Source organism: Melopsittacus undulatus, chromosome 6 (genome assembly GCF_012275295.1).
Source record: "Melopsittacus undulatus isolate bMelUnd1 chromosome 6, bMelUnd1.mat.Z, whole genome shotgun sequence".
NCBI classification, from domain to species: Eukaryota; Metazoa; Chordata; class Aves; order Psittaciformes; family Psittaculidae; genus Melopsittacus; species Melopsittacus undulatus.
This window is the reverse complement of record NC_047532.1, coordinates 64,011,416-64,026,100: the sequence shown is the minus strand read 5'-3', so window position 1 is coordinate 64,026,100 and position 14,685 is coordinate 64,011,416. Positions and strand designations below refer to the sequence as shown.

Below are 14,685 nucleotides of genomic sequence, written 5' to 3'. Positions count from 1 at the left end.
CAGAAATACACTCTTACAAAGCAAAAGTGGGCTGCCTTGCTATTCAAGAGTCACCTCCCCTCCAACTTCAGAGGAAGAGCTTGGGTTAGCTTCTGCTCATTTAAATGTGGTCATAATCACAGCAGTGGGATTGAGCAAGAGCAGAAAACAAGTAGTGCTCACATTGACAATAACTTATTACATTTAAAATACAAACACTTCCATATCCCCAAGATGACAAAACATACACACCTCAGCCTCTTGGTCCTTCTACTCAGGAAACATCCAAAGAGAAGTTCAAGGCTTGTCTGTTCCCAAATCAGGTTTTGTAACAGTTCAAGTGTAGATATTTACCTCTCAGCCAGTACTTCTGTTAGAGTGAACAAGTCCAAGTAAAACTGACACTGTCTTTCTAATCGGAAGACAACCTACATTACGTTGGAACATCTTGCATCTAACAGCATTAACCTTTATCAAAGCCAGGATCACAGGGAGTTTGAAAGAAGAAGCAGTACACACACCAAAAAAAAAACATTTCTAAGTGTTCTTTACCTCGAGCACACATTTTATACTGCTCCCCAAGCTCAGCCCATGAGACCCTACACATCAGCTGAAGTGCATGAGCTGGAACAAAGCAGGGACCCTGCAGCTTCCTTTGCTTTAGCAGACATCTACTTCCACAGAGCTCAGGCAGTTTCATATTAAGCGATTATTTTAATTATCTTCTGGCACAGTTAAGGAAAAAAAAAAACCTACAAAAATAACAAAAGAACCACGAAGTCCAACCACAGCTTTTAAGAACTTCTTCCTGAAGGTAGAAGTTGGTACAAGTTTGCAGCTTAATTTTAAAGCTTATTACACATTTACTCCCTACCAAAGAGACACATTTTTACTTTTAGAAGCATGAGCAATCTTACAGAGGAACATGGTAATTTTGTCTTTTTCCCATATATCCCACCAAGAATGAACAAGAGGCAAGGATTTTACCCCGTTCAGTTTATTATTTAACTTTCTGTTAGGCACCTGCTCTGCACAGAATCTTTAAGCCTGCAACCTTGCAAACTTTAAACTCTATAAAGAACCCAAAGTTACAGACTGATCTATAACAATAAGCAAATCCAACTACAGGATCAGTACATTTACTGTCACAGCTACCACACAGCTATTCCGTACACACATTGATGAAAAAGCAAAATAAGGAAGCAATATTCACATAACATTAAGAAACAAACACTATACAAGAGGAACATGGCTGGGGTGGTTTCCAGCCAAAATAAGCCAGAGCTTACCTTTTACTCATTAAGGCAAGCAGGCTTAAGAATTTTCCTTAAAGCAATTCAGGACTGCCCGCATGCAAGGCAGCTTTAAAGGTGCTTTAAAAGTTTCACAGCTACTATAGACACTCTATTAAGCACACCTAGCTTTCAAAACGCCTACAATCTCCACACTTTGAGCATTTCCTAAGTTAGTCTAAACGCGGCATCCTGCAGCTACAACAGCCCCATCCACCCCCCACCACTGCCCGCAGGGAAAGGCAACGGGAAAGGAGGCGGGCCCGGCAGGGCCAGCCCCTTCCTCTGCAAGAGCCTGCCTCCTACCTCTCCGCTCAGAAAGCTGGAGTACTGTGACATATGGTAAGGGCACGTCGTTCCTATACTGGCTCCAAACGCTGGGGGTGTTGATAAATGCCCTGGTTTTGCGACTAGAGTCTTGCCGCTGGGGGTGTTACTGAGAGATTGTCCTTACAGACGCTTGCTAAACTCATGTGCAGTGCTATTCGTGTGCCTAAAGGTGCTCCCATTCACAGGCTTGCAAAATCGGGTTGTTCTCAAGAAAGCAAATAAGTACTGGCTGTAACTGGGGTCTTACCTGCTGAAACTGCAGTTACTCACACAGGCTTCTGTGAGTTTGGTTTTATTTCCTCTTGTTCCTAGTCCTCTATTGCTCATAAAGCGGCAAAGACAATTATTGAATAAAAATACCATGGGAATTTTGTCCTGCCTCAGATTAGAAATACCCGTATTTTCTTTAAAATCACTTCTCCACGAAAATGGAACTTGCAAATGCTCTGTTAGTATTCTACTGATTTCTATAAAAGCAGTATTAACCCTAGAAGTCATAATATATATATGAGATATATTTAACATGAAAAACAATAATGAACTACTTTACCTAGCCATACAAATGACTTGTTTGTTACACTCCTATTATCTTGCTTATGAAAGTCACTGGGAAGCTCAGACTTTCACTGATCTTACAGCAACTGAACTAAGTTTACAGCACCTGAAGAAACACAACACATAATCAATAGCTTAAAATGAAATATGGATATTTCCCCCTAGCTGGGGGGAGTGGGCCGTATAATTAGGTTTATGAATGAATATTAATGAATGAACTAATGAATTTATGAACTTAACAAATAACAAGTTATTAATAAGGTCACCAAAATATGAAAGAGTTTGACAATCCTAAGCCCAAGTACATCCATGCTTTATTAAGTGCTTGTGTGTTTCTAATTCATATATGCTGATTAAAAGCGGCCTTCCTTGCAGATACAGTATTAGTATGACAAATACTAATATACATACATTTACAGTATGAAAACTCTAGTGACCAGAGTGATCAACATTTTTGATGAACTTTAGATCCTTAATTTACAAAGAATATAGTGGAATCAATATCAAAATACTTTTAAGATCTTATTTTAGGGTCTTGGTTCATGGGCAAAAAGGGGTCTCTGAGACATGTTAGAAATATAAAAATACATATGGACATAATTTCCTCATTAATACCCACAAGGAGGGATGAAGCAACAATCCTGCTGGAAACTATAATCAGAGCTTCAGGAAAAAAATCATTTATCTGTGAAAAGTAAGGGAGGGAATATTGGTTTGCTTCTCATTTCATAGCTTCTCTTATTTCAGAAGGTGTTGGCTCTATTGCCATACAGCTATAAAGCAAGAAAACCAGGAAAACACCAAGAGAACCAAGAAAAAAACAACTGCTCTTAAGTACAGAGTATGAGTACCTATACTCCTCCTGAACTGGCAATCATCTGTCTGTCTGGAAGGACTTTTCAATCATATTGATATCCTTAAAAGAAAAATTGTTAGCAAGTTTTACAGCCTTAATGAAAATATTTCTATGAAAGAGTACTGCATGCTGACTTGTGATGTGTCAACAGTCAACATGTATCAAGGAAATAAAATGCTGTGAGGGTGCTGAGACGCTGGCACAGGGTGCCCAGAGAAGCTGTGGCTGCCCCATCCCTGGCAGTGTTCAGGGCCAGGTTGGATGGGGCTTGGAGCAACCTGCTCTTGTGGAAGGTGCCCCCACCCATGGCAGGGGTTGGAATGGGGTGAGCTTAAGGTTCCTTCCAACCTAACCTTGTTGAGGATTCTATGATTAGGATATACGAACCATAAAGAGTCCACAGATGCATCTTCTGTGTGAGTGTTCTGCAATTACAGTTCTATCAGTATGTTCATAATAATTATGAAATTATTGCAAAGCATTAGTTTCTATTTTAACCAAAGTATCAGAGACAAAGAGGTCTGGGAAGTTGGGGTTTTAGTTTCCTATAAGCCTGAAGAGAAATAAAATCATGTAGCCTGCTACTGAAATATGTCAGAGGATGACAATATCAAGTGGCATATAAGCAACATAATATCTAACATGAAAAGAAGCTGATGTCTTTTTTTGCATAGTTTGTTACAGAACCTCAAGGAAGAAAGTGAAAGCTTATAATTTGGAAAGCAACAAGGAGGCTTCATGCCAAGTACATAAAGGGGAATTTTTGTTCCTTAAGAACTGAGGAAACAATTAAGTAAAATATATAGCATTTTGGAAATGAAATCTTGCACAGTTCAAGGTATATACTGATCACTGTGCTATTTTTTAAGCCCAAAGTAATATGGAAAACAAAAAGTCATTGAAGTTAGGTCTGAAGAGGCCCCATGTTATTATGTGGTTCCTTGTAATCAGTTTTCCTCTGAGGTATTAAGCTAGCTATACAGCAAGACTGTGGTCTTTTGGAAGATCAGTCCTTGCTCAAGGTTCATGTATGGTGCACAAGACAAATGGTTTCTCTGTGTTCCTGGAAAGATTATCTCAGTAAAACACTACTTGAGCTTAAATCACGTGATGTGCAAAAAGGCTGCATCCCTATCAGATTGTCTTGGTGATGGGTAGCTTGGATCTAAGAAGTTTTTGTTACTGCTGCTTTCTATTTTGATATATTAATATGCATTTGAAAAAGTGCATTTAGACTTGGCCCAATACATGCGGGATACTGGTCCTCCTATGAAGACACCCCACTTCTGTGTATCCTACACTTACAGGAACAGACTTTTTTCAAGCTTTTTCAAGCTTTTCAGTATCATCATCTTAGCTAAATATGTATTAGGGAAATAATAACAATAATATTAGATCGGAAAACTTTTTCCTACCAAAACAATTTGCATATGCATTTTTTTCTCCAAATAGAGGAGAATGTTGAGTCGTTGAAACAACCCTGACCATCTAAAAGGAAATAAATGTCCCAGTGTATCATCCTTAAGCTTCCTGTTTCATACCAACTGACTTACTCTATTTTGTGGAAATAAAGGATACAAAATAGATACATATATCAAATAGATACATGTATCCCACTGACCTCCAGAAATATCCTTTTTTGTGAATGCTTCCCTTGGTCTTTCTTCCTCTCTGTTCATCAGCCCCTTCTACTGTCACTGCTTTTACGTTGTTTTATGTCACGTATAAAAATGAAGCCTTAGAATTGTATTTATACGACGATACTTGTTTATCTAGAAAGAAACCCTCACTTCACAGCTTTCAGCTGATTCCCCTCCCCAACCACCTGGTGGCATTAGCCACTAAGTAAATAAGCCTTTGCACTCGACTACGTGGAAGCTTCACTTTGGTGTCCCGGAACACCAGCGGCTGAAGTACTTGCGTCCTAGTTTCTACCCAAATGTGTATCGACTCTGACTTCAAGAGAATTCCTTCCAAAAACTAACGCCTTGCATATGTGAAGTAAAAGAATGAAGTTTGCTTCCGTGATCCCAATTTGAGCCAGGTCTATGCAGGTGCTATGATGCAGTGACAACCTGCCACTGGCTCTGGAAAAGTCTCCACTTTCACTCAGTTCACAGCACAATCAAATCAATGGATAAAGGAATCCAATAAAGTAATTTTATATGGGCCATCACTTTATCTGATGCACATTGCTGACGTTTTATTTGATAAAAGTACTGAACAACTCACTTTCTTGAGTTTTCTATATTTTACACCAACATAGGAGAGTTGTGAGAAGGGTAAGAGAAAGATTATTTCATCACAGCTTTCAAGTCCTACAAGCAGCAATCCTCACTTGATGAGCACAAGGGAATACGAAGTCAGGTGTGACCCAGTCCAGAGATGCTACGGAAAGCTGCCTCCTGCAGAATCGGGTTAGTACATGGTCTCTGTGCAAGCTGGTACCTTCGAAATTTCAAGCCTTGGGGGAACCTGCTGCATGGCACCTGAAGTGACACAATAAATATGTCACAGACACACTTGGAGGCAAAATATCAGTACTGTACTACTGTAGGGGACAGTGATTCTTCTACCACCAAGAATCAAGCTGGAATGGAGAGCTGGAGTTTGCACAGAGATAAGATACTCTGAAAAGCTGGGCAGCAGCAGCAGTTTGTCTCAACATACAGCAGTAATTCCTAGCTCCTATGAGTACACATAGGAGCTGCTGCTCAGCTTTGGGCAATCTACCTCTGATCAGCAATCCTAAAATCAAATACATGGGTATCTTACATTAAGTAAGAACTTTGAATTTCTGGTAGCAGCAATTGATGATGGCTCAACTTTAAATGTTGATTTAGGTGCACTGATTGCTATATAGCAAAAGAAGAGCTGTCAGTATGAATTTTAGCTCTGTAGTGAAAACCTTTAACTTTAGAGTGCAAACCACTCTTGCATCACCTTCCCTGCTCATGCTTAACTTGGTGATAGAATGCAAAAACATGTTGAAAAGGGGCCTGGGACTGAACATGACTTGGCAATGAGAAATCAGGGATTTCCAAGGCATGAAGATGAGGAAGAGATTAAAATTATCTTTTAAAACAAATGCTTCTGTAGTCATACATCTGGTGAAATATTCTCCTGCTGCAACACATTACAGCATGGTAGACTGTTTAAATTGCTATGGCTTGAATTCTATCTGTGATGAATGATTACAAAGCAGGCATACAGACCCCAGTATTAGCTTTCAGACAACCTCAGGTTATGTGGGACTAGTACATAGTTACTTCTTCACTTAAAAATCAGATGCCAATTTCATACAACAGACATAAGTGCTATCAGTTGTTTGCCATTTGAACTTAAAGAGCTGTTTCAGTAAAATTTAAGGATTATCATTTTAATGGACCTGGAAAATATCCATGGTAATATCACTGTAGTTTGATATGTTAGGAAGGGGCACCATAAAGAAAACGGACTGTGCAAGAGACACTCTTTAAATATTTATCTTTGAGGAGGAAATATAAAACCAAAAGAGCAGATCTGCCTGATAAAACTACGAGAGCTCCTTTAAGAATAGATAATCTGAAGTCTTAAATCTCAGCATATATCACTCTAAATGGAACAATTTATGGGAAGATAAAAGTGCTGGTAGTGATTCAGCAAACTGGTATAACATACTATCCTTGTAAAACAAAAATTGTCCCAATATGCATTAATTTCTTCTACTCTTAACTAAGTTAAATGGTATAAGAATACCATCCAGACACTTAGTTTAAAATGTTGTTTGCCAAGTCACCACAATTGCAGATTATTAATATCAAATAGATGTGATGCTGTTAGCTAAACCATACGCAAATAAATCTCAAGCAATTATGTGAAAAGCTCCATGTAAACATAACAAAATTTTATTCTGACCTCTTTAAAGACAAATGCATTAAATTGTACAAGCTTCTATTAAAAATTTATAGCAGACTAACTTTATATAGAAGTTAAAGCAGAAAGCATTCCTTTTTTAAGGCCACACAGTAAAAGAATGGCTAGACTGGGATTAAAAATAAATAAAACTGTGTCTGCAATCCAAAAATTCCTGATGACACCAAGTTCATCTTTGAAAGGTCAAACCAACAGTGCCAAGTAACTGGAGGAAAGGGCATTTACAAGTTCAATAAGAGCAAACTGCACACGCTAGTGTCCTAGCCTCTCCATCTCATTTGATCTCTTATTTATATAGACATTTTTATTCCAGCCTACTAGTTATTCGCTGCCTATCAGGCTAATGCAATCTGTTTATCTATTTAAAAGGGATTAGAGAAAAATATGCTACAGGTGACTACTTCAATGTTCTGACCAATATTTTCTCTTAGTACTAGATTGTAAAGTCCAAGGCCATGTGTAATTTCCTGCAGGGCACATAACATGTCCAAGAACAGCATTTGCTTTCAGCCACTGCATAGGAAAGCTCTAACTCACAGAAAAGACTTCAGTCTCATCAAATTGCGGAGAGAGTTTTAAAGAAAACAAGCTTTCTTTAAAATCAGTGTTGCATTCCTGGATGAGATCTCTCCACTAGAAGAGGACAGCTGACAGAAGGGTCAACAACTCTGAAGCTTCCTATTGTTTGAACCACAGCCCAGTGTTAACTCATGAATTTACAGGTCATGGGTGTGGGGCATTGAGAAAAACTGTGCTCTCACTTTAAATGTTATGAAGTCTCTTACTCCTGCACACAGGCCAAAGGAATCTGCATTTAATTTTAGTTAGCTGTTCAGTTAAGGTCTCTCTCTGCTAGTTGGTTTTTACTGTTGTCATTGGGAGCTATTGTTCTGTTATTAAAACTAATTATTTCTAAAAAAAAAGAGTACTGTTATGCAAGTACTCAAAGTTCCCACACTCTGCAGTCATAACCTTTAAAACAGGCATAAAGCAATATGACATTTGACACCTAGTGAATGGGCTCCCCAAAGTGTACCGAGGCCATGGCTAGGGGAAGTGTTCTGTAATCCTGTGATGCAAAACAGAAAGTGCGAGGGAAGGGAATACTAAGAAGATGAATGTAAAAGAATGGAAGAATCTTGGTACAAATATGATTGAAAAAGCTGGGAAATTATTTCCTGATAATGACATTGATATGGTATCCACTCTTACTTTGAAGCAACTATTGATCTCTTCCTGCTATGGTAAATCATATCACGCACAGAGAAACTGCAAACTGAAAGTAAAATGGTACTGTCAAATCCACCATTTAGATGCTAGTATAGCAAATTCCATGATTGATTGCTGTTGGCTGTGTCCTACACAATATCTACAGTGCTAAATGGTAGCACTTATGCACTGATGTTTTGCTGGTGTGGTTCCCATATACAGAAAAATTGCTCAGTTTATGTCTGCTAACACAGGCCAAAGTCTGTGAGGGATGTGTCAGCATAAGAGGTGATGCTGACAGAGAAAGGATTAGAGCAATCTGCTCTGTTTTCTGATTAAACTTCATAAACCTGCTATATTCATTCAGTATCGTTGTAATGGTAATTTTTTTCATATTGAATTGAAGGCAAATGAAATTATACTGTTCTAGTCACTAAGTGATTCAACAGTACTCGGGGAACTTTTTTGCTGTGTAATGGATCGTGTCCTTCGTTTAGGCTGTTGACATCTGTTCTAGCTACAGCCACAAGTGTTGATCAAAATAACTGCTTTAGGATTTGGAACCAGGAGGTTGTGTGCTAGTTTGGTTTCCTAATGATTTTTGTCTTGAGTAACTTCAAAATCCTTTTTCACAAACTTGGATACATTTCAAAACATGTCTAAATGCACAGTATAGTGGAGACATATTTTAAAACTCAGTAGCAGTGGTGAAATTGCCTTCAGTGGTACCCTTTGGGGTTTTTCTTTTCATAAGGTATTCAACATGCACTTTAGAGTAACTATTAATGCAAAGGACTTGGCTACATAGGCATTATTTGCTCTTCCTCTCTTAGAAGCATTCACTGCCTAAGCAGCTCAGGGAATTTCTAAATCCCACAAAAACAGAATGCAGCAGGACAATAGAAAACCTGGAGGCAGACTCCTGTATGAGGCTCTGCAGCAGAGTCACTTCTGGCTGCTGAAGCCTGTTGAGCACAACTGCAAAGAGATGGTCCAGATCTGTTTCAATTATATGTCTGTTGTTTTTATTCCTAAAACTCCCATATCTGTTGGAGCATCTTGTATTTCCCATTCCTATATCTTCTTTGCTAGGACACATCCTAATCAGAGAAAACAGCCAGCAAACCAGGAGAGGTGGGCTTCTGCTAGGTGCAAGTCTGTCCTTGTATACAAAGCACACAGGCCTGAAATATGAGTAGGAAAAAGTGGGGCAAGGAAAGACAAGGAAGATGGGAGAATCCTACTGGGCCCCCAGGAAACATCAATGTAAAATAATCCAGATTGAAAGTATCACTTCTGAATCTGAATCTGAATGAGTCTCACTGAGGTGAATGTTAAGGGAACTGCACAAACACACAGGGGGCTTTTTCCCCCAGTCTCTCTAGGGACTCTAATATTGTTGGGGCATAAAAGCTGACATATTCATCACTTACACCAACATGAAAACCTCTCTCAACAATACCAGAAAAACGTGAACTGTAATGAGGAACAAAGAATTGTTCAGAGGGAGGAGCAAGTGAAGGAGGGAAGGCAAAAAAACAGCTACCAAAAGGTAACAGACTCAGTCTGAACTGGGTGGAAGTGCCTCCATGCATACATAGAATCATAGAACAGTTAGGGTTGGAAAGGACCTTAAGATCATCCAGTTCCAACCCCCCTACCCTGGGCAGGGACACCTCACACTAAACCACGTCACCCAAGGCTCTGTCCAACCTGGCCTTGAACACTGCCAGGGATGGAGCATTCACAGCTTCTCTGGGCAACCCATTCCAGCGCCTCAACACCCTTAAAGAATTTCCTCTTTATATCTGACCCTAACTGCATCATAATCAGGTGAACACGTTGCAGTAAAACACAATTATAAGGCTATGCATGGGATGACTGAAGTAAAATAGTTGTCAAAATTGTTTTCCAGGCTCCTCCCAAGTCCACAAAACACTTTGAAAATAAAAAAAGCAACAAACAGTATAACAACATCGTGACTGTAAATTGAGAAGCACTGTGGTGGTGGTGGTGTTTCATTTCAGGTAGTTCTAGGTAATAAAAACAAACTGACCTTCCGAAGCTGCGAGTGGGGGTGACCTTTGCAGTGGGATGCAGTCAATGACTTAGGTGGTGAGAGGCCTGGAGCAACCGTTCCAGGTATTCTGCAACACAATGCAATGGGAAGGGCTGTCTGGTGATCAGGATGCTCCAAAACAAGGCGGGTGGGTTTTGAGGTTTGGAGTGGTGTTTGTATTTAAAACCACCTTACCTCTTGCTCAAAGAGAGATCCCCGCAGCCCCTTTCCACACCCTATATATAGCACTTAAACACTGGCTGACACCATGTTTGCTTCGCAGCGCAGCCTGTCAGACAGGAGCCGGCCGCTGTGTGCAGCGGCGCGGCACCGGAGGCGGCGGGGCGGGATCGGCCGCGGAAGCCCCTTGGAGCGGCATTTCCATCGCCGCAAGGAGCTACTCCAGCCACTGTTTAAAGCCACGTTTCCCTCAGCGGAACGCCCGTTAAAACACACGGAGCGCTGGCCCGAGACCCCGGCGGTTGGCGATCCCTCATGCCGTGGTGGGGGCTATGGCTGTAAATGCAAGGGCTGTGATGGGCTCCCCGCGGGCCCTGGTGTGCTCCGAGGCCTGCCTGGTGGACAGCTCAGCCCGCCCGCAGCCGCACCGGGGACGGACGTCGCCCCTGAGCTAATTCTCCTCCCGGGGAGCGCTTCTCGAGGCGGGGCGGGGCGGCCCTAGCCCGGCCTGGCCCAGCCCCGCACCGCTGCCGGGGCGGGCACTGGGCTCTCGCGGGAGCTGCGCAGGCGCCGCCCGTCTCCGTGCGCGGCCGCGGCGGAACCGATAAAGTTTGTGTCAAGAAAAGCAAGGAAAAGAGAAGGAAAAAGAGCGGTCCTGCCGCCGGCGAGTGTGCAAGTGCCTGCCCGGGCCCGCACCGCCGCTGCCTCCGTCCCGACCCGCCCCGTCCCGGCTCCGCTCGGCCTCAGCGGGGAGCTGCGCCTCCGCCGCTCCGCGGGCCCGCTGGTAAGTATGGAGGGGGGATGAGGTGGGCGCCGCTCCACGCAGACAGCGCGGCGGTGAGGGGCCCGGCAGTACCGGGGCGGGCTAGCGCAGTGACAGGTGTCAGCCCTGCCCCCCGGGGCTCTGGCTGGGGGCCGGGCCGCGCTGTGGGACGGGGAGCGTACCCGAGGTGCTGCCGGCGGCGGTGCCCGGCCAGGGCTGGGCGCCTCCCGACAGCTCCCTCGCACCCTTCTCCCTGCCCTGCAGCGGCTTGTCCTTGCGCTGCCCCGGCGCTGGGAACATGTAAGCGGGAGCGTGAGGCGTGGCCAGCGGCCGCTGTCCCCCGGGGGTCGCCGCTGACCTGTGCGGGTTTTGTTTGTGTTTCCTTATGGCAGGGCTTGCTTTTCCGTCCCCGAAGTGAGTTTTCTGGTGCGGGAGGAGCTTCGGGCAGCCGGCTGCAGCCATGCCGGGCGGTAAGGAAACGCGGCTGCTGCACCTCGGCGAGATGGAGAAGCTGGACAAGACTCTTTTCAGGCTGGAGCAAGGTAGGTCGGGGCCAGCGGTCTCCTCAAACACTGCCTGCTTCTTCTTCTTCTCGCGGGGTGTCCGCGGGAGCTCGCCACCGCCTTCGGGCAGCAGTGGGAAGGGAGCTCAGCCTGCGGTGGGGTTCGGGTTTTGCTGCTGTCAGTCTCCAGGGAATGAAGTGCAAAGCATTTATAACGTACTGACGTGACTCCAGGAAGCCTTTATAAATCTAGTGTTTATCTGCAATGTGTTATGTTGCACCCTTTATAATTTTGAAATATGTCAATAATACTGATACCTTGCAAAGTCTGAGGGGACATTTCAGAATACGGACTCTTTAGGTCCTCCTGAATCTTAAATTGCCTGTCAGGTGTCTTAGAGCTGTGCTGTGTTAGTGTTCTGGCTGCTTGCTTGTCAGAACTTAACGTTCTCTATCTCTCTGAAAGTGTTCTTAAGTCTATTTAGAAACACACCCCAAAAACCCTCTAAAAACCCAAACCAAACAGGAAACATCCCCACTAGTTGGTCCACCATTATGCTGCTCAGCAAATTCAGACTATAAATCTAAAGCTGTCTCTAGAAACCTTCTTTAATGATGCAACGATTTTTACTGCTCATGAAATTTTGTGGGTTTTATCACTTCATGTTACTGATATAAGAACCTAATATCAATGTGGCTTAGTGGAGGAGTAAGATTTTGGCTCTTAGGAGTAAGGCTTCTCTTCAACTGTATGGATTTCAAAGTTTCCTGACAATCTGAGCTAAGGAAATGTCAGTAATGAAGATGTGCAGAGTTAACCCTAACCTCTGTTTTTAACTCATTATGTGAGTTTTGTTGGAGGGAGTTGCACATTGCATGGCTATCAAGGTGCTCTGCTGGTGGCAGTCACTGAGAGGGCAGAGCTAGTTTTAAGCACAGCATTCTTGATGTCAGTGTAACTGTTACAGGAAATAAGATATCAATGGCATATACCCCTGTCTTCTAATTTTAGTAATCCCTACAATGAAATGTCAGGACAGTGCTGGGGGGAGGCTACTGAGCCTTACGAAAGTGATTTTTTTGTGTTAAGATTTTTTTCCTCTGTAAATGAGCTTCATCTTATGTGACAGACATAAAGATCCTAAAACCACTGCTTTACACAGGGGGATTTGGTGCAGTGTGATTATGTTAGTAAGAGGAACTGTGAGCTTGGTGGGATTTACATATAAATGGATTCAGATGAATTGCTCTTTTTCAAATTAAGATAGTGGAACTTGCCATTGTTAAGGGTTTTTTAAACTTTATAATTAGTTGTCTGTGTATTAAGAACTTTCTCTTTTTGCAAATCCTCAGGTTTCTTCCTAATTTTGTAGACTGCTCCAGCTAGTAGGTGTTTCACTACAGTTAACTACATGGCTGGCATGTAATCTAGTCAGTTACTGTGCAAGCGCTTACAGCTGTTCCAGTCACTTGAAGGGGCCCTGTACTTAGCTATGCATACGATGGTGGCCCTCTTCCTGAAGATGGAAACTGATTCTGAAACCTACTGACTAAACTGAATAGCTCATTTCCAGTTTAACAGACTATACTATGGGTTTAGTTCCTAATAATTTAACTTAATTTTGTCCCCAACATTAGTATCTTCAGCCTGAATACTACTCTTTCTATGTGTGTGTGACCTGCAGCAGGTATGCAAAACCCCCTTTGGTTTCTTGAGCTCTCTGAAAGTTTAACCAACTTGCTTGTGTGCTGCAGATGACACAGAAATATATGTCATTCCAAGATTAAAAGCATAAGAAATTTAGCCTTGTTTAGTGAACCCTCAATTGAGAAGGAAGGGATTTGAAATATTTTCTGTTTTGAAATGTGTTCCTAATTTTTTTTCAGATGCTTTCATGGGTCAGCTTAATACATGGACTTGGGAAACCTAAATTCTTAAATACTACATAATCCAAAATCTGCATAAAAATTTATGTAGCCTGATGATTGTTTTGCTGAATCTTGTTTTTTAGGCTTTTCATACAGCAAAGAGGAACAAATGGGAAAGGAGTTGAATAGTACTATCTATATAAGTAAAGGACTATATGTAACATGTGCAAAGAACAATGTTAAGAAAGTAGGGAGAGGTGATGCTGCAAAATTACACCATTCTGCAAAATTCTAGGCAGATATGTTCATGCCCTTTCTTAATGTCATATCAAATAGTGATTTTTAATTACAGAATATAAATATTTTCTTGATAAAGTGGTTTTTATGTCTTGAGGCTTTGAACTACAATTCCGACTGGGCCCAACTCTTCAAGGCAAGCCTGTGACTGTGTACACAAATTATCCAGCTCCTGGAGAAGTATTTGATCGCCACAAGTTCAGGACACTATCGTGGCATAATCCCACAGGAAAAGAAGATGACTCTGACAAATACTGCAAGCTGGATCTCCAAATTTCTGGGTCATACCAGTACTATTTCAGTCTTGGGTAAGCAAAATTATATACTTGCAGCTGGATGCAGTCTGCTGCCTTGGTTTACTCTTTAACCTGAAGAAATCTCAGTTGAGAATAAAAGCATTTTTTTCATGTATTTTTCAAATTGCAATCATGGGGCCTCTCTGAATCTGCTAGTGAAAGGCAGTAGCTGTGGTGCTTATTCAATACTTTCTGATGCATAGATACTCTGGAGAATATACAGAACAGGCTCTTGGTGAGTGTTGGAGAGCCAAGCCATTTTTACAAGTTTTCAAAGTCATCAGCATTCTGAGTACTTGGATGATTAATTCGTACTTCCTTCATTGACTTTGAAAGTTGTTTTCTTTCTTTCTAGAAACAGGTTCCAGCATTCTTTACTTCCCACTCTTTATTTCCTTCTTTGTTTCAACAGGACAAGTGCAGAAGATACACCAGTATCTGTAATGATTGTAGTTGGGTATTATGAGTTCAGTGGTCTAATTCCCTTAAGCTTAAAAGGGCATTTAGCTCAGGGTATCTTCCCAAAGATGTTGCTCTAAATGGAGGTCTTTGTACAAAAGATGGGCAGTCTTGCTTTCTTTGT

General features: G+C 42.0%; 2 protein-coding genes across 6 annotated transcripts in view; one reads left to right on the top strand and one right to left on the bottom strand.

The window, feature by feature from the left end:
* FRRS1 (ferric chelate reductase 1) overlaps positions 1-10,213 on the bottom strand; it is a 28,291-nt gene extending 18,078 nt beyond the window's left edge. For 2 of the 5 annotated variants that reach the window (XM_031054459.2, XM_034063824.1), the window contains exon 1: positions 1,269-1,497. The gene's annotated coding sequence lies outside the window, so the exon portion shown is untranslated. Of the gene's footprint in view, positions 1-231; positions 350-531; positions 552-1,268; positions 1,498-10,192 lie in introns of those variants that run through there. The other 3 variants (XM_031054460.2, XM_031054461.2, XM_031054462.2) reach the window with 3 other exon arrangements.
* Positions 10,214-11,027: 814 nt separating this feature from the next.
* Positions 11,028-14,685, top strand: part of AGL (amylo-alpha-1,6-glucosidase and 4-alpha-glucanotransferase) — a 38,466-nt gene continuing 34,808 nt past the window's right edge. The window contains exons 1-3 of the mRNA XM_034063842.1: positions 11,028-11,159; positions 11,531-11,680; positions 13,904-14,114. Of these exons, the coding sequence (XP_033919733.1) occupies positions 11,599-11,680; positions 13,904-14,114 (293 nt within the window). The 5' untranslated portion in view covers positions 11,028-11,159; positions 11,531-11,598. The remainder of the gene's footprint in view (positions 11,160-11,530; positions 11,681-13,903; positions 14,115-14,685) is intronic.